At 44.2% G+C, this 20,960-nt stretch overlaps 1 protein-coding gene across 1 annotated transcript in view; it reads right to left on the reverse strand.

The window, feature by feature from the left end:
- Positions 1 to 20,960, reverse strand: part of LOC138580917 (serine protease 27-like) — a 129,801-nt gene that overhangs the window by 93,930 nt on the left and 14,911 nt on the right. Inside the window, exon 2 of the mRNA XM_069651846.1 lies at positions 10,789 to 10,815. Within this exon, the coding sequence (XP_069507947.1) occupies positions 10,789 to 10,815 (27 nt within the window). The remainder of the gene's footprint in view (positions 1 to 10,788; positions 10,816 to 20,960) is intronic.

Below are 20,960 nucleotides of genomic sequence, written 5' to 3' on the forward strand. Positions count from 1 at the left end.
ATTTTATGAACAGGTAAAGAATAGAGAGCCCCACTTCCGCAGACCGCTGTTGTTGAAGACATTTTCGATACTCTGATGAATTGGCAGTCGCAGGACAGGGTTGTGGGATACTGCACAGGGGATGGGACAACACTGAACATTGTGTGCCATGACCATGACACACAAGTTAAGTTAGGTTGCGGGGTTGTTTTTTATATTAAAAATTACTGTTATTAATTCTGAGGATCTAAAGAAGATATGAGCTATTGTTGTGTGTCATTATGGCTACTACCTTTGTTTTCTATGATGCTGTATACTGTATGACCTTGGTTTTAACATATAAATAAAGCTTAAATTAAAAAAAAAACAATGGACACAGCTGACAATATATTTTCTATTTTTGTAAAACGGGTACAGTTTACCTTTCTGGGTCGGTGGAAATGCGGTGGCATGCCGGGCTCTTCTCACACAGTATTTCAATGCTCCCTCATCCAAGATGGAGATCAGAAAGGTGAGATTGCATCAGTGGTTCTCGTGCAAACGGCCATTGGATACAGAGGAGAGCAGAAAGAGGCCACTAAACATCAGGTTTCTTTTGTTAGAAAAGGTCCCTGGCAAAGTGAACGCCTTAATTTGGGAATAGAGTCCATCACGAAGAAGGAAAAAAGGAGCAGATTGTCGATGCAATTTCTAATTTTTCCCACTTATCTTTTTTAACTGTGTCTCTTTATTCAGTTTTGGTTTATCGCTAGCGCTTTAGCACTGGTGTCGTGGAAAAAACGACTGCTGACTATTCCTGTTCAAAGTTTGTTTTCATCCACTGTCCCCACTACAAAATGTTTGTCTTATGTTATGTTATTAGAAGAGGAGACCAGATGAATTTGAAACATATAATATACTCATGAAGATGTGAGCTGGGTATAAACCCATAGGAGTGCCTAGTCCCTACAAGAGAATGAGACGAGTTATGGGGAAGGAGCCGGTAGGTGGAAGTCAGCGAGATCAGTGCTGTGGGAAGACAGAAACTGCTCTGGACGGAACGAGACCAATAATTTGCAAGGTGGATAACGCTGCGAACATCGTCTTTCACTGGAGCCAGACGATGATCGAATACATCATAGAATCCATAAACACACACACAGATCCTGTAAAATCGATAGATAATGCAGCATTAAATATAATCTAGAAACCAAACAAAACCAAGAAGTAAAGGAAATTCAGGAACAGAGTGAATATTTACTTGCAGTTCCATTTCATACAGAGAGGGTCATATAAATATTAGGTGTTAAAATGAACAATTAAGATCTTAGCTATTTTATATTAATGTTTCTTTTGATTGATTTGCTCAATACTTGTATGTTGCAAATATCTAAGTCTGTTTAGCTATATTATTTTGCTCTAATTATACCTTTCATAGTTTTGGATCACAGCTAAGTGACCCCTCAGAGACAAAACCAGTTCTTCATAATATTGTAAGTAGGGTGGCACTAGTTGATGGCATTTGAGGAGGGGCACCGTGCTTTAGTTGTTTAAACAACCTCTGTCATCCCAGTCCATGTCACATTATATTGCTTTGTTGTAATTGAGCTCTTCCAATCCGTTTGCATTCTCGTCACGTCACATGACCTGACTTTTCGTAGCCACCTGACAGGCAACGACAGTTCTCTATTTGTAGAAGAGTTTCTTTGACCTTCTTTTCAAAATGCATTCCTGGGTTGGGCTGCTGCCAGTTCAAATATCCTACTGTCGAGACACAGGAAAGAATGCTACACAGCCTCTCCACAAATGACTGATATAACATAGCGGTTTGTGGTATTTTTATGGAAAAAATTTAACTAAATATTTTCTTTTTTTTTTTAAACCGGTTCGGTTTACCTTTCTAGGTCAGAGAAATGGACTTACATATTGGGGCTCTACTCGTTCACCCGAGGAGCCCTGTGGTATTGGAGTATTTCTTTTTTTATTTGATTGGTTATTTATAATGCTCTCTTGCGCTATGCCTTCACTTGTACCACAAACCTGGTCGGCAGCGGTTCTGTCGTTAAGATTAAACAGGTAGAAAGTGAGTAGTGTACCTCCTTCACCTCTCTAATTGCCAGGAAGGGCCACAAGCAGGCACTGCCCTTCAGAGATGTGAGTCAGCAGTGAATTGCTCCCAAAAGCAATAGTATGGTAAAGAGCCAAAATTAATGGAAGGTCAGAGCAAAGCTAAATAATAATAGGTACTTTACTCAAACACAGATAAACACCGAAAAACCACCCCTACAAGCAAAGCACAGAGATAATGCAGACTAGGTATAGATGGGGGAGATGGGCATGGTCGCTGGACATCACCGAATGGCTGAACGAGTGACTGGAGTGGACGGTACCAGAGGTGGTGCGGAGAGCCGATGTTAAGGCCGGGTGTCAAGAGGATGGGTTGTCTGTCCCTGTGCACCCGGACGTGCATCTGGCGTTGTAGGCAGCGGAGGCGGTACAAGGCGAGATGGAGGACCTGCCCATTAGGTGGTGTGGGGTTGTTGTTCCACTCGTCGCTAAGATGTTAAGGCCCAAAGGTCAGGAAAAGGAAACACGTCACAGTACCAAGGACAGGAGCGCAGGTAAAGGGTAACCTTCTCTTTAGTCTTCCTCCTACAACTCTAACTTCGTTTTCCCTTGTCAATTCCTTTCCTCCCTACAGCTCCTCCCTCTTGGCCCTCCCTCTTTTGTACAGTGTCCTCAGACGACACAACAGATAACAGATAATATACAGCAAGAGGGAAAATGGAGGTAAACCTGAATAAACCGAAAACACACAAATGGCTACATTCACATTGTCAATGGGAACATAAGACTGGGGTCCTGCCCACTCTCTACGGCCCAAGGTAAAGTCCACAGGAACAGATTATCAAGGAATGTCTGAGACGGGGCACCCAGTCTAAAGGTTCGCTACCTGGCTCTTAGGATTAACAGCGTCATGAAGAATTCTTAGTGCTTCTCACAGCAGCAGAAGTGGGATATTCACATCACAAATCTTGGTGGGGATCTTGGTGGGGCAGCCGGATCAATTGGCCGCTGACGGCTTTGAATCAAGCATCTCAGCAGCAGATGCGGCTTGACGAGATGAAGCCGTGCTCTCTGCACAGGAGGCAGGCCGGTAAGTGAAGCTCTGTGGCGTGTTAAAGTTTGTTTTCCAATGGCTCTTTAAAATCAAAAAGGTCTCAATTATAATACATGAAATTCTGAACAACAGGAATGCCAGGGGTAACACCCTTGTACTATAAAAGGCACTGGGGGCTGAGGAAGGATCCCTAAAATAGCTGAAGCCCTTCTCTGGACTTTGGCTAGTAAAGTACTGAAGGTGACCTATAAGACAAAGCCTCCTCAAAAAAGTCCTTAAATGCAGTCAAGCTTCAGCAATCTTCCAGCTGGTTCTCCTCGTGTTGCTTGTGGATGTTAAGGGCAAATGTGCTCTGCTTCATCTAATCAATCTTTTGGCCACCATGAAATGGAACTCCGAGCTGCCCGCAGTTCCAGCGGGCATCAGAGTAGTGAGGGGGCACTAGGTTTATAGAGACCCCCTAGCAGGGGAAAGTTGCATTTGCAGGCCCTCTGCTGAGATCCAATAGGAATGACTTCTTAAGGAAAAGGATTCTGGACTTCAGTGTCAATTTCACTTCACAGGGAAGGATGTGGACAGCGAGAAAGTCTCAAACAATGTCTGTCACTGCAGCTGGTGATCAGGAGACAGAGCACGGGGTCCTACGATAGGGTCCCTACATCGTAGGACAAGATGGGCTTCACTTTTGCATGCCTGCTGCGGACCTCGATCGCATGGCAGTGCCATGTCTGATTTCAGTAGAGGATCCTGTGGCAGGTCAATCAACAAGTAGTAAAAATACACACAGAACTGTAAACACTTTCAGGGCTCCCGGAGAAGCTACCTTCCTGGATAATTTTGGTGGAAAAAGTGCTAGCACGGTTCTACACATTGAAGACCATGCTGTGTCTTTATGTGCATTTAGTGACAGTATAACACACTATTGAATAACCAATCCTGACTAGAAGGACATATTAACCTTCAATGCGCTAGAAACCCAGTGGAACCCCTTATTTAGGCCAGAGCCCGTCGGCACATGCCTTGCACGCTCACTGGTGGTGAGAAATCTTGGCATCACGATGGATTCAGAATTTTGACTAGGTCAACACATTTCAATTAATGATTAAGTCCTGTTTCTTCCACCTGGAAACTGACATATCTACTTCCCTTTTCATTATTCCCACATACAATTGCAGCTGTGAATGACTTTGTATCCTCCAAGCTGGATTTTGGGAATGTTATTTACCCTGGTCCACTGGAGCGATTAATCTCCAGAAAGCCGCAGCAGGCAACTCCTCAAAGCTAGGAAATCTGATCATATTTCACTTGAAATTGCTCATTACATTTGGAACGAGTGAGGAAATCAGCGCTGTTCGCGGCCAGGTGCCTTGTCCACAAAACCACCGTCCAAGGCACTAGAGCAACAGTTGTAACATCAAGACTGCACCTTCATTGTCCTACAAAACTCTTTACATCATCGTCTCGAGAAGATAGCCGTGGGGCAACGTGCTCGCCTCGGAAGCAAGACGACACGGAGCGACACAGGTTCGATTCTCGGTTCTGCGCTTAGAAGCCTATGTCTATTAAGCACGTTATAAATAAACCAAACATATCATATCTCATAAATGCTTGCTCGCTATTCCAACATTTTTGATGGCATGAATTGGAGCGAGATGTTTCTCCTATTAGGATGGTAAGAAATACAAGGTGCTACCACAGATCCTCCACCAAGGATGTAATCATCGACTTTTGGCTTAAACCATGGTTACATAAAAAGTAAGTCCTTCCCTTGTTATAATCTGTTACACCACCGACAATTCCTATAGCGCTATAAGTGTGTTTTTATTTTGTATTTGCATTTCTATTACTTTATAAAGGGTCTATGGCAGTATTTACGTTGCTCTTGCAAGAGGGAGGACTGAACCACTGCAATGGGAAGAGAGGAAAGAGGTAAGCAGGTGTCTCTCATCTCATGAACCAATGAAAGGCAATGGTAATTTAACACTAACATTGACTAGCGCTTTAATTCCCCACACAGCACAAGATTATACTTTGTCAGAATATGGTTTTATATTTTATGTTCTATATTTTCTTTAGTCTGCCAACAAACTGGTAGGATGGCAGGACTCTCACACCAGTCGTGAGAACCTTCAAAAAGCCAGTAGAAGTTGAAATGGATTCGTATTAACTGACTATTGATTAGTATCAAACTTTCACCCAGGTCCATCCTTAAGCAGTGGAAGAGTTAGGGGCGCCAATAGACATCTGTATCATATCAGTGTCTCCCTAATGCATGTTGCCTCTTGAAAGGGAGTTAACTTGATGGATTAAATGCCTTCATTTGCATACTTGAAGCGGCAGGTAACTTTATCTGAAAAGTGGCAAATTCGCCTTTCAGCTGCTAGTTTGTCTTCGGCCTGTGCACATCAGTAGTGTGCCTGCATCCACTATATGGATGGCAGTGATCATGTAATGTACTCCCTAACCCTGAAGTCGGCCTAGGAGCACCCACTGACATTACGTGTTGGCAGCAGAGCATATGCCCAAGTGTCTTCCCGTTCCTGCAGAGAGAATTCATGAAATCTCAACTCTAGGCATGCTGTCAACACAACTCCTGGAACTGCAGGGATTGTACATGGAGAAATAAGAAAATACTGTTGTATTCCCCACAGTGCTGCTACATCAAACTGTACAACAGATTTGAAACACTAACTGACTTTCTACTCAACTACCACAATGCTCCCAGAGTATGCCAGCAGAGCCCCAATATGTAATTTCATTTTCTCTGACCTAGAAAGTTAAACGATACCCAGGGACGTCATTTCACCAAAATGCCAGGGGTAGCGGAAGTGACATCACATGACCTTTGTCCTCTGATGATGTCACAGGAAGTGATGTCATTTGACCCCCACCCCAAAGTGACATCACGGGAAGCAATGGAACATCACCTTTCACCTCTTGACAACACAGGAAGTGGCATCAAAAAGCAGGTACACTACAAAAAATATGGTTACAATATCACTATAATGTGATATACATTTCATCCAAGAATGCATCACCATATGTATCGTTAATATCAGTGTGTATAGGCCCATATTACCAAATTACTGTGAATGCAAGCAGACGTCCAAGGCCAAATGATAATGATGTGTTATTATATAGCACTTATGCTTAAGCGCTTTATATAGAACAAATATACATACAATATCACCCAACATGTGTTGGTACTCCTTTATCAACCTCAGAAAGATGAAAGGCTGAGTTGAGGTGTTAAAGAACAGACTAAATCAGTGACTCACCCGCTGAAGTGTGGCTGAAATGAACCTTTAATGAGTCTAGCAATTATTGTATAGAATTCCAGAAAGACAAATGATTTGTTATTCCTATTCCTTCTTATTTAGGAACACTGTTCAAAGTGTTACACTTGTGGAACCCCCTGTTCTTTTAAGAGGCCTGAACAAGAAAGCCAGCCACTCCAAAAATAAGGCGCCACATGGCACTGACCACAGGCCAGGAGCTTACATTTTTAAAAAACATCTTTTAATTTTTTTTTTTTTAAATGTCTTAGGGGTTGCAAAGGAGACCTCAGGGATCGCAACTGCAACCCCTGGAGACCGCTAATAACGTCCCTGACCGTACCTGTTTTAAAAATAATTGAAAATATATAGTTAAATGTTTTCCACAAAAAAGAACTGAGATGATCTCCTGTCAGATGGAGAAAAAAAACAACTTTCTGCACCCTGGTAATCCCAGGGTGTGAATAGCTTTCACGCCCCGGTGGAGGGATGGGAGTGGACATGGGCTTTAACGGCCCAAAGCTCGGGTGGGCGAGCCGTTAAAACACATGTCCGCCCCCACGCTGGGGCGTGAAAGCTATATTCTATCTTGTATTTCAACAGTAGGATGCTTGGAATGGCAGCAGCCCAACCCAGGAATGCATTTTGAAAAGAAGGTCAAAGAAACTCTTCTACAAATAGAGAACTGTGGCTGCCGGTCAGGTGGCTACGAAAAGTCAGGTCATGTGACGTGAGGGAGGTAATGCAAACTGATTGGAAGAGCCCAATTACAAAAAATCAATATAATGTGACATTGACTGGGATGACCAAGGTTTTGTAAATAATCAAAGCACAGTACCCTTCATGAAATGCCATCAACTAGAGCCACCATACTTACAATATTCTTAAGAATGAGTTTTGTCTCAGAGGGGTCATTTAGTGACACATGTGATCCAAAACTATAAAAGGTATAACTAGAGCCATACAAGATAGCTAAACAGACTTAGATATTTGCAATGTACAAGTACTGAGAAAATCTTTCAAAAGAAGCAATAATAAAAATTGTTGAGATTTTAATTGTTCATTTTAACAACCAATATTTATATGACCCTCTCTGTATTTTATGAAATGTGACTGCAAGTAAATTTTCACTCTATTTCTGAATTTCTTTTACTTATTGGTGTTGTTTGGTTGCTAGATTATATTTAATGCTACATTATCTATCGATTTTACAGTATCTGTGATTGTGGTTATGGATTCTATTATGTATTCGATCATCTTCTGTCTCCACTAACAGACGATGTTAGCAGTGTTACCCACCTTACAAATGATTGGTCTCTTTCCCTCCAAAGGAGTTTCTGTCTTTTCACAGAACTGATCTCGGTGACTTCAAGCTACCAGCTCCTTCCCCATAACCAGTCGCATTCTCTTGTATGACTAGTGTTCCTGCGGGGAATTCCCCCTTTTCTGGCACTCCTACGGGTTTATACCCAGCTCACATCTTCATGACTATATTATATGATTCAAATTCATCTGGTCTACTCTTCTACTCCCTAGTGTCCTTCCTACGTCTTGCTTTCATCCGTCAATCCATGCACGTCCAACTCTTGCCGTCTACACATATGTTGCTTAGCTAGACAAACCCGGAACTGCCCCCTGATACAGGGGTTGTTTCTTATAAGAAAGGGTGTTACTCTCAAGTCCATCACACAACCACACACTAACTACATCCAGTACTATTTTTCGCTTAGTCTAGGAATGTCCATCACAGTTAGGGGTGTACCGAACTACGGCTTCGAGCAAGTATTCAGCCAAATTCCGGCTGAAAATAAGCTATTGGCTCCGGCCGATTAGTTTCTTGCTATTCGGCTGTTGCTGAATACTATGACATTCTCATTTGAATACAATGCAACAAGAACTCAATAAGGAAAATATAGACTTCAGTTTGCAAAACTGAATAGAATTAGACCAAACACTTAGTCACAAGACCAGACAAATTGCTATCACACAGCTGTAAAATATCTTATATTGTAATATGCTCTTTAGGGCATGTTTTGTCACAGATTCGTAGACATAAAATGTGCGCTCATCTTTTATACTTAGCATGCAACAATACAGGAAAATCTTTTCTTTTGATGAATGTTTATATACATGTGCACTTCTTTCAGTTGGAAAAGACAAACTGAAAGAAATGTGTATATTTCACTTTAGGATACTTTCAGTTCCTGTCATGTCACTTCCCATTGCGTACGTCATAGTCCCCCCTTTTCTTTTTTTAAGGACTTGAGTCCTGAGTTAACCATTATCTGATATTTTATCAGGAAATGATAAGTTGCATATGTTTGTGTATTGGCGAGAAGGAGTGGAGAGGATAAGTGAAAAGTGAGCAGCATTTGTTTGGGTGGGGTGAATAGTTGTGAGATGGAGTTCACGCATTTCATATTTCCTCTTGACTTGTGCCCTGCATGAGCCGACATGAACCATTTTATACATTTCTATGTGAGCTGCAAAGACGTTTCGAAACTCGACCGCATCGACTTTGCAACTGGATAGAGAATGCAATGCATCTGATTCACAAAGGCTATTGAAAATTGCAATATCCATTTTGTTCATTGCAACCTAGTCATTTTGCATTTGTGAAGCCTCCTACTTTAACTGGCACTGGTTTTGAATATGCAACAACCTTCTGTACACTTGGTCCCTTCATTTTGGTTAAATCTGCTTTTTTTCTGGCTTTAATACCTTAAATTCAGATGCTACATTAATTACAATGAAGAGAAATAAAAGTATAGAATACATTTAAAATGGTGCTTCATTTGTTTTTTTATTGTGTTTTTTCAAGTTTGGAACATGATTTATTAAATAAAGCAAATATTCAGCTTCATATTTGGCTTTGGCCGAATAGTTGACCAACTATTCGGTATTCGGCCGAATACTAAATATGCAATACCACACAGCCCTAATCACAGTAAAGACTTGAGGCCTCATTACACGGATGGCGGTAAGGGTTAACGGTCACCGTTAATGGTACCGGTGACCGTTAACCCTTACCGCCTTAATACGAGGTCCCTTTGCGGGTTGGAGACTTTAACGCCTGCTTTTTGCAGGCGTTAAAAACCAACCCGCAAAGGGACCAGGGAGCTAATTACGGTACCGCAATTTGCAGTGCCGTAATTAGCACCTTCCCCATTCCCTTTATGCCCTATGGGGCGAAAATGGGAATGGGGAAGGGCAATGGGGGAAGGGGGAATTACCGCCCCACCAACCTTGGAATAGGGCGGTAATTCCCCTTCCCACCAAGGCGGTGCCGGTATTTGACCGGCATGGACCAAGGTGCTAATAGCTAATAGCACCTTGGTCCACCGCCGTCCGTGTAATGAGGCCCTTGCTCTTAAATGAAGCTGTACAGGCCTGACATTTCTCATACGCTTTCCCTATAACTAATCTGTAGACAAGAAACATGCATCCCTGCTACCCTAACCACTTTTTATCGTCCTCATTTCATGTGTTTTGCTCCCACCAAATTGTTCATCCATTGGCCGATCACTCAATTGTTCGCACTTCTTAACCGCAGAAACCCTGGCAGGGTCGCAAGGCACCATATCTCAATCAAGGTCAGGTGCCCCATCACCACCAGTGGTGACGGCCCAGTACAAATACTGAATAACTTCATACAAACATTCTTTAGTTGAGACAAGGGATGGAAACAAACTCTGCACCTTAGAATTATATGGCAGCACTTTCCTGAGAAAATGTTCACACATATAAAAGTACTGCACAAAGAATGTGGAAGCATTTGCACTTCATGCCATATTTTTCCAGTGGGATCAACATTTTGCTCCTGGCCATCATGGTTTCTTTTTCACCTGGCTAAACTATTAACAAAAAGATCTTAGGCGATTACTTCCGTGGGATCAGAGAATAACAAAGCAGTGTGAAAGTTACAACGTTTCAGTGGTTCTTTGTCATTTCTACACACTCTAGCACTCCCCCACCCCCTAGGGTGGGGGGGTGTGCATGCAGAATGTGCCAGATGCAAAAGAGAAGCTCTCGCTTTCAATCAATCCTGTGACTCCAAGGGTTTGGATCTATTTCATATAAAATATTTTACCTAATCACATTTGATCGAATTTATTTGATCATTTTTTGGTCTGAAATGTGTGGAGAGATCTGCAACGCCCCCACTTCCCTTCAACCTAATCTATACCCTTAGCCGCCCCCATATATATGTTTAATTACATTGGACCGAAATAAAAGGTAAAAAAATGTGATCAAATGTTTTAGGTGAAATGTTTTTAGCTCAATTATGCGAATACCACTCCAAGACTTGAGATTCCCTGGAGATTTGCCTTCTGCATCCCCAGATCGGTCTAGAGGAGTGTGTCCCACTGGCTTCTGAATTAGCAGCACAGTAACAATGGTTTCATGTAATACACACATGTCAGACTTCCTTACCTTGCGCCGATGCAAGAGCTAAGTGACCTGGAAACAGAAAAGATAATCGATCAGAGATATCATCAATCACATGCCATCAACAGCAGCTGTTATTTCATGTCAATGACCATAAAAGTAGAAAACACATCACAACACTAAAGAGAGGCCACGTGGGAACACAATAATTATACAAACACCAGCACAGTATATGCTTTGGCATGCTCTCCAGCTCATTGCATGGCTGTGCATTGATTGTTGAGGATTCGGTGTTCGTGTGGCATTTCTGGTGACTGTGCATTTGGGTGGGCATCCTGTTCTTCTATGGTGCTGCATGTTGGATTCGTTTTGCTTTTAAGTGTGCACTAAGAGCTATTACCCAACACAGGGCCTCACTAGGTGTATGGTGTTGGCAGTAAAACAAAAGGTTTTTTTTTTAAATACAGCTTGTTTTTTAAAATGCCACCTAATTCTGTCTGATGTGCTAATCACATGGGATGCTTACTGTATGTGGTACATAGAAAGTTCTTCACGGGTAAATAACCCATGATTATCCCATGTGGTCAGTGTACACCACGCAGTAAACATCCCAGGCAATCGGACCCCCAGGAGTCCGACGGCCGAAAATGCCAACTTCCTTTTCTTTCTTTTCTTTCAACCCTCTTTACACCACATACATATGCGGGGGAGACCCCCCACAGCCCCACCATACTACTATTATATCCCATAACCCCTCCCCTACATATATATCAGGAGTCGGAATTCTGAGGGCGACATTTTGGTCTATTTTCATGCAATCCCATCTCATAATTATGTGGCATTTTAAAAAACGAGTGGTATTTTAAATGCTACTTCCCACTCTGGTAACAAGGGGTTTAAATTGTATTACATTTCCTAGCATTGGGGGACTGAAGGAATGAGTAGGGGTACATGAAGTGGGCATTCATAAACATGGGTGGGTTCATTCTCTATGGCAGCTGTGTGTTTTGGGTGGACACTAACTGTAGATGGGTGGTTTTGGGAGTGGGCACTCACTGCATGTGTCCCTCAAGAGACGAACACGCCTCATGGTGAAGCGACATCCTGCGGGCGAAGGACATCCCTGCGCATATGACCTACTTTGCGACTACCAGGAATTTCTCCCACTACATTGCCAGCATGTCAGCTACACCTCCAGCAAAGCAGAAATCACATTGCTAAGTACACAGCTGGACGCGGTGCCGACAGATGCGCTAAATTAGGCGTTGAGTCCTTCCTAAAGGTCACAATGCTTTCTAAAGAAACTTAACTCGTCAATGGTCTGCCTGGGTTTTTAGAAGGCGCCAGCCATGGACAAGCTGCTTCGTAGCACCCCAGAAATCGAATGAAGGGGGGAAGTGAAAACCAATCTTTCACAGGTTTTAGAAACATTCGGGTTGGTTAAGACCATGGGAAGGGGCATGTTAAAAAGCCAAGTCTGAACGTCCTAATAGTTTAGGTTGAAGAGATTCACAAGTCCGCTTATGTTCAAGATTCCAGTCAGAAGGATTTTCTGAAGAGCGAGAAATCATGGTGGTTCACAATTGATATAATGGCCAGAGGAAGGCCGTTCCAGAGGGAGGGTCCAGCTGCGCCCAGACGCCTGACTCGCATTTTTTATCTTAAGGGGCAAACAACCAATGTATTGGAGCCGGAAGAGCTCAGAAGACTGGCTGGAAGGTATGTCTTAACCATCTGCCTGAGGACAGCTTTGTGAATAAACAGCAGACCTAAAAGTGAATGCACGCCCTAACAGGGAGCCGGTGTAAGGAGGGAATAGTGCTGGTGTGATGGAACCCCTGGCCGCTTTATTCTGGATTACCTCTAGCAGTTGGGTGAGGATAATGGGGAGACCTACCAGGAAACCCTTGAAGTATTCTAGAGGACCAGCCATGAGCATCATTTGCTCCAGCGATCTCTCAGCCACCAGATTTCATGCGTGTCCCATTGCCACTGCTCATACAGGCTGTTCACAAACACACAAAGAAGCACCAAGACAATTCATAGTATGTGTGTAGCAAAGAGAAAGACGTTGCACACAGAGACACCAGACGTGCTTACCGTTGGGGTAACAGTTGCTCCCAGGGACCAAGGGAAGGTCCCTGCATTCATTTAAGGTGAACACCCAATGGTGTATCAGAACACGGATCCAGGATGTGCACTTAGAGCAAACAATCAGCACCTCACTGAACTGTTCTGTCATGCAGCCCGCATCAGAGAGCACTTGGTGTGAAATTCGTGAGGTGTAAATTCCAAAAGATTCAGACACCTCCCTCTAGCTCACCAGTGGCACCTCTACTGGCCCCCTGCACCAAACAGGAAGGGAAAGATTCCCATGCATACACCGCAAGCATGGGAAATGTGGTAGGGAAGAGCTCCACTGCATGCACGCAAGCATAGGAAATGCGGCAGGGAAGAGCTCCACTGCATGGACGTAAGCGGAAGCTAGGCAGGGAAGTATTCCAGTGCATGCATGCAAGCATGGGAAATGTGGCAGGGAAGAGCTCCACTGCATGCACGCAAGCATAGGAAATGCGGCAGGGAAGAGCTCCACTGCATGCACGCAAGCATCGGAAATGCGGCAGGGAAGAGCTCCACTGCATGCACGCAAGCATAGGAAATGCGGCAGGGAAGAGCTCCACTGCATGGACGTAAGCGGAAGCTAGGCAGGGAAGTATTCCAGTGCATGCATGCAAGCATGGGAAATGTGGCAGGGAAGAACTCCACTGCATGCACACAAGCATAGGAAATGCGGCAGGGAAGAGCTCCACTGCATGGACGTAAGCGGAAGCTAGGCAGGGAAGTATTCCAGTGCATGCATGCAAGCATGGGAAATGTGGCAGGGAAGAACTCCACTGCATGCACGCAAGCATGTGAAATGTGGCAGGGAAGAGCTCCACTGCATGCACACAAGCATAGGAAATGCGGCAGGGAAGAGCTCCACTGCATGGACGTAAGCGGAAGCTAGGCAGGGAAGTATTCCAGTGCATGCATACAAGCATGGGAAATGTGGCAGGGAAGAACTCCACTGCATACAGTAAGGGTGCAGAAGTAGACGCGGTACACAGAGGGGACATGCTTGAGGGCATAAACATTTATTTCATAGAAACTAAGGAAAAACCCTGTCTGTCCGTACAACTAAGAGGAAATTCCCTGCCTCAAACAAAGCTAAGGATGGTGTCCGAATGTTCAGCAAAATAAAAATAGGCCACTGTCCAATGTCCCAAACCTATTTCCATCCCTCACACCTCAAAAGAAAACTATACGACTAGTTCCACCCTGACTCCAGAAAGGTGGCTCCATCCTTCGGGATGTTTTTTGGCAGTTTGTGACTGTTGGGGAAATCTCCTTCTTCCCCTGGCCGTCCCTAGACCTGGCAATGTAGTTTCACACAGATGGAGGGGAGGTCTTGCTTCCCCAGGCCTTCATAGGCAACTATGTATAGTTCCATAAAGATGGGGGATAATATCTCCCTTCACCAGGCCTTTCCCAGGCTCCCTTTTAATATTCCCAATGATGTCTGTGGTTTTGCTAGCGGATAGCTCTCTCTCTTTCCCTGGTCTGTTCTTGACTCTTGTCAAAGGGTATCTCTCTCCCCTTGGTCTTCCCTTCCAGTTATGGGGTCCCAGACCCCTTTCTTAGGCTTATAATGTCTCTCACTGTGGCCCAGTTAAATATCCTGCCAGGCATTGTTTCACACATACAATTCTTAAATTCTTTCGGCATTTGGGTCCCAGACCCATTTCTCAGGTTTATAATGTCTTTCCATCATGCCTGGTCCACTAACCTGCCCGACAATATTTGACACATGGAATTCTTCCAAGTACTGGTATGAGGAGGATGACTGCTGACTGATTGTTTTTACCAATTGGTTTTACCCCAGGGATCTCTCTTTTGCCCCAGCTTGGTTCAACTCCACCCCTCAGGGTTTTATCAGGGTCTTTGCTCTGCCCCCTGCTTCATAGAGCAATTCCACATTCATTACCACAGTTCTCTTTTAAGATTCTTTCAGCCCCAGGGGCTTGCTCCTTACAGGTGCTCTGTGGACTGCTTCTCTCTCCTGCTATCAGCTCCTCCGGACTTCTCTCACGCCTAGAAGATGTGCAGCGGTTGCAGAGCCCTGGATCCCTCACAGGTAGAGCAGTACCTTCTTCCGCTCTCCATCTCGCCGCTGGATACCTGCTTCTCACGCAGTGGCCCCTGTGTGACAGTGGCATGTTCTGCTGGGACGCATCTGCTGCCAGCTTATTCGGGCTTCTCTCACCCCTGGAAGTTGTGCAGCGGTTCCCCAGCTCTAGGTTCATGACAGGTACAGTGGTACCTCCTTCCGCTCTCTGCACGCCAGTTCCTTCCAGCTGCAGGTTCCTCCAGGGAGTATCAGGCCACAAGAACAGTCCTTTCTCTCTTATTATCTTTGGCCAGATTGTGTGAGGACTAGTATTCATGCTTTGGTTCTGCGAAGGGCTCTTCACTCCTCTGTTCTTCTTCCTCGTGTCAGTATCTACAGAGCCATAGCTTTCCAAGTTTTCCTTACTCTTCCTCGTCACAGTATGTGTTGTCTCAGACTCATAGACCGGTCTATTCTGCATAAAGTAACTATGAGTAGAGAGAGAAGGTAAAGGTGTGGGGGACGTGGTTTTGAGGGCAGATTGGTAACTGATGTACAGCATTCTCCCTCAATAGTCTTCACCTCTACCACAGACGGGATCCTCTCCCATGGGATCCTCCCACTGAGTACCATCCCCTGGGCCACTATCGAGTAGCAGTGCCCCCATGTGAAGGGTCCTCCTCCGGGCCAGAAGTGACAGCACTGAGGGATTTGTCACAATGCATGCAAGCACAGTAAAATGCAAGTTAGGCAGAGAGGACAGACAGCTGCTAGGAACAGAGCACTTTAGAGCAAGGACCAAACAGGGGAGTTTTGTTTGATTATTAATAGGTATGTTTGTGTTTGAATAGCAAAACTGGTCTTAAAATGATGACTCAAAAAATTGAATTAACTACATTTAAAAAGTCAGTGTTTGTAAAAAACGACACCGTTTTTGTTCACCTGTTGACAGTATTGCGGAAATAGAATTCTTGAGACTGGCCCCAGTTAATCCTAAAGTTTGTCATTCTGAAAGGTGTCAATTATAATTTTGACTATCCATGCTAAAAGTTTTTGGAGCAATCGAGACTGCCACAGCAGGGATATCATTTGAAGGTCGCTAGTTGAAGCATCTGTGACCTCTATCTTTCGACTTGGTACCCTTGCCATGTTCTTTGAGTCCTCTGGGAGTGGTTACATTCAGGGGAAGTTGTATGTTGCGCCACTGGAGCTATTGCTGCAATCTATTAGTGTGTGCTACTGACACTTACTGGCATGTCATGCAGTGCCTGCTATCCCCAATACCAGCTTCTTTGCCCCTTCTCCCCTATTCCTCGTCCCAGTGCTTACTCTATGAGTGTCCTCATAGACAGGCCTCCATGTCCTTCAAACATGCGGCTCCTTGAGTGAAAGGGCTGCCTGCAGGGGGATAGCGCCTCCATTAAACACAAATACAAAAAGATCTGGGGTACACTGCTAGAATCTCTTTTGGTGTGCCAGTCTTCCCTTTTTGCTTCTTAGAGTGAGAAGCTAACCACCAGAAGGCAGACCTTTCATCCAAGGAACCGCATGGTTAAAAGGTTGCCTGCAGGTGTCAGCACTTCTGATTAGAAAAAAGGCGAGGCATATGCAGATGCCTCTCCTTTTTTCTAATCAGAAGCACTGACACCTGAAGGCACCCCTTAAACCATGCAGTTCTTTGGCTGAATGCAATCCCTGGAAGGGAGGGAGTCATCGTATCAGGGGCTAGTCGGAGGGGAGCCTTGCAGGGCTCTGTTCTTGCTAGCCCCGGCCAATTTAAAGCTTTGCCCTTACCACCACACTCCAGTGATCAGCTAACATCCTTATAATCCCTTCTGCCTAGTGGCAGGGGTGTGGTGGGCTGAGCGGTTGTCTGCCTAGATAGGCTGCAGTGATTGCCACCCCTGCACTTTCGGTGCACAGAGAGGCTACCTTCCTGGAGGCATCTTGTGGGGCAGTCAGGAGAAATTCAGATGGCCCTCTGTGTCTCTGTATCAGTCCAGATGCTGCATAAACAACGCTTGGACTAGGAAAACCCTTGGTATCTCCCTGAGAACTGCAGGCAAGAGGCCCATCTGCCACTTCCATTGGTGGGTGTGGTGATGCTTATTGAAAAGGATCCATGCAGTATGTGCCTTAGGAACATTCATATACATTTTCTAGAGTGAAAGATAATTAAGACTGCAAAGAGCAGAGCAATTTTTCTGCCATAATTATTTGAATACCACTAGTAACGAAATGTGTGTCTTGTGAATTGGCATCGTGAAAACATAGACTGTACTTTCAGAAGGACACGATAATTAGAGTGATTATTTGTCATCAATTTGCCACATACACATGTTATGTCATGGTTATGCCTCTGAAGGGATCACAGTAAAGAATCTCGCACAACCCCTGCAGATGCGGAATTCATGAACATGGCAACAATCACCAGTGCTAGCAGCAAACACAAGGATGTGAGCCTCTGCTGCAGACACCCTCGCCCCCACCACCCCCACGCAAATGGTTAAACACTAAGGGTTGCAGGCTGACTGCCAGGACTTTAGACATGTTTAGGTGAGGGATAGATAAGTGAACTACCTGCATCACTGGATGCAATAGCCAAAAACATGCAGAAGCTGAATACAAGAGCTCTTCCTTTTCTTGGCGAGGCAAAGACTGGGTATTTCAGAGAGCATCTGGGCCTATGAAGTTTCTACATAGCATGTGAGGCTGCTCTGGGCACATGCCTGTATGCCTGGCCACGACTTTGGCACCATGACACCTGCTCTGCAGGAGTATAAGGGTGAGTAACCCACTGAGCCCCCCACACTTGTACAAACCACTAGTGATCCCAATCATAAGGGTACAAGGGGCACATTCAAGTGTGAAGAGTCAGGAATGAAATTGACACATTTTAGACAGAGTTTTGCCTAAAGACCTAGAACACAAAAGGGGTTGGGGAAAGGGCCTCGCTGTCCCTGCACTAGCAGAGTTTCCATACCTAAACTCAAAACTAAGGATCTGTCAGTGTCAGAATGTCCACACAAAAAAACGTCCTGTGTTCAAAGTACTATCCTGACCAACAAAGGATTTCTAAAGTGAGAAGGATGAGAAGGATAATGTCTTTGGCCTTGAATATATTGTAAATGTTCTAAAGAAATAAAAGATACATCATTTCCGCAAAATGATGTTTCTCAAGGATAGGTCACCTTGCTCCAGAGGGTTTGACCCTTGCCCTGGATTCTTTGTTGCTTTCTTGGATTTCCAAATGATAATCCTGGATGTACCCTTTTTGGGCCTGCAACAAAATGTTCTCTGTATGTAATTCCTCAAATGTCTTAGCTTTAAAGGACAGTTCTTTTTTTCCTGGGTTTCCCGCACCCTTGGGAACAACAACTTTAATATGTACAAAAGGAGTTTCTAGTTTCAAGAAGAGAAGATCTTTAGAAGGTTTTAATCCCAGAAGTTATTTGGATCCCCATCCTTTTTCCAGGCTTCTGTTCTTCCTTTCTTAGGTTTTCCAGGCTTCTGTTCTTCCTTTCTTAGGTGCTGTGGCCTTTAAGTTGTCCTAATGTAGTCTTCTCAAGACTTCATGGCCTTCACAGGGACATAGAATCCCGATCTTGTTCAGAGAGTCAGGAGGCAACAGTGCCTTTAACAACCACAATCAGATTGGAAGAAAAAAACTCATTTCTACATGCAGATTTGCATTGAATTCAGATTCTTGCCCTGACAACGGACACTGGTCCAAATGCATTGGCTTCTGTATTGCAGACTGCATTCTAATGATGGAATAAATGAGGACTGAGTTTATAGATTGGAGTACAAAGAATATCTTTAAGACAATAAGGACTTAGTAATTCTCTCTCCGCTTTTAGAAACAGTTTGTTTGTGCTCGTCTGCTTTGCATAGGATTCTGGGGAGCAAAGTGCTATTCTGAGACGCCGGCGAACACTCATGAGCTCTCTGCTTGCTTCTGACGTTCCGCTGCTCATCACCTGCTTCCAGCCGCCTTCTCGCTTCAGGATTCTGAGTTGGTTGGCTCCACAGCCTTCTTCTCGTGCAGAGAGGAGCAACACACGCCTGCCAGCAGCCTTCCTGTGATTCTTGTTTCAGTGATTTAAATGACCCGGGCACAGGTGTGGCTCTCTGCCACTAGAGCACTGCCTGTGCTCATGGATTCCCCTGCTCTGCATTACTCCCTTCCTCTTCTTCGTCCCATTGTTGTGGGGATGGTGGGAATAGTAGTCCCCTTCTAAAAATAGCATGCAAGGATTTGCAATGGGTTTTAAAGGTAAACTAGATTTGGAGGAAGATTATGTAGGACTGGGAAAAGTGTCTTTCACTATTTTACAAGGACAGTTGGATTTTAAGAGTTGTCCTTTGGAATTTAATGACAGATTCATACTACCCTCCATGGGGGGAAGAGGGTGATTAGGTCATGGGGAGTTGGAGATTAATTTTCAGAAAGGGAAGGGGGATATGTCCCATCAGATCATACCACCACCCTCTCCCAGAGGTTGTCTCGCCCCCATGTGATCCTCCCTCATATAAACACCCCAAGGATCAGTATCAGGTAGTGGCTGTCTGGGATTGTCTTGTGAAGGGTTTCCCCGATAGCTTCATAAACTAAGCATCCCATCAAGTTACTCCTTTGGATTTTAATTGGGTTGGAGGAAAAATGTAATAGTATTAACTCTAGTCTATTTTCAGAGAAGAGAGGCAATATCTTTCAATTGGTCCTTCTGCCTTGCATTATATACATAACCATGTTAGAGGGGAGGTCTACCCAGAGGTCTAAGGTCTCTAGCTGGGACCACCCCTTCTTGGGGACAGAATATATGGTAACTGTTCTCACCCACTGTTGTCATTATAGGAAGAACGGCCTGGGATACAAAAGGATGAAAGGTTAATCTCTTCTTTGGACTTAAGGGTTTGAGTCTCACACTTTTCCGATTTTCCTGAATTTGGTGGTTGTAGTTCAACAGAGTGGAACAGCTTGGCCTCTAACCTTTGGGAAGAGCACTGGTGATGAAAAAGTCTAATTATCCTGATTGTATCAACTCTTCCTTGTTCTTACTTGGATTCATTTTAATGAATGGTGGATCAGAGGCTCTAATAACTTTGTCACTTTCAACGGTTCCCCACTGGTATCTGTTGAATCACATCCCACCCTTGACACCGTTTGTGAAGGCATCACGAAGCAAGACACAGACAAAAGACTTAAAATTCAAAGTAAAATATTTTAATAATTCAAATGTCAGGATGGTAGCAGGCCTTACCTGCCCTATCTGAACTAAACTAAGGAAAGTCTGAGTCAAAGAGTTCACCTTAAAAGTCTGTCTGTGTCCTAAACCTATGATTGTCCTCACAACTAAAGCTAACCAATGTCCGGGGATGCCAGAAACAACATAAATAGTGTTCAACTCAAGGTTCTGAGTGCCTCTTCCAGCTCACAGCTTTCTCTCAGCTCCCCTTACCCAAGTATAACAAAGTTCCACAAAAAGTCTCAAAATTACCTTTCTCCAGTACACGGTTATATAGTTCAAAAAGAAATCATCAGGATTCCCTTCCCCAAGTTTCCAGCAACACTGTTCACAGAAAAACAAAAGAGTGTGGGTCTTTGTTCCCAAGACCACACAATGTAGCGCCTCAAGTCTCAGGGTTCCCTTCCCCAAGACTTTATCTTTGCTGTTACAATGTCTCTGAGTTTTCAATGTATAGGGCTCACTGGTCTAGGTGCAGTTGTCAGACCAAACGGTCCACCCACCACAGGTCACGCAACCAGCATCCCTGAATTCAGGCCTCTTTTCTTTAATGTGATGACTTCTGGCTTGTTCTCCTCAGCCACTTCACTTTGCCGCATTTGTTACACCTCCTTTCCAACTGCTAGACCTTGCTGCTCTGAAATTTAGTCATGAACGATCAGTTGTGGGTGTTTTACTCACACCCACCTTCTTATGCTTATTTATCACCCTTCTGTCCTCTGCTGTCACTGCTTTTCACTTGGGCGTTTAGGTAATGCACTGTAATTGCATGGGTTTATTCCATTCCGTTTCATATTCAATAATTATTCATGCCGCTTATT

Source organism: Ambystoma mexicanum, chromosome 3p (genome assembly GCF_040938575.1).
Source record: "Ambystoma mexicanum isolate Mex_15411 chromosome 3p, UKY_AmexF1_1, whole genome shotgun sequence".
Classification (NCBI taxonomy): Eukaryota; Metazoa; Chordata; class Amphibia; order Caudata; family Ambystomatidae; genus Ambystoma; species Ambystoma mexicanum.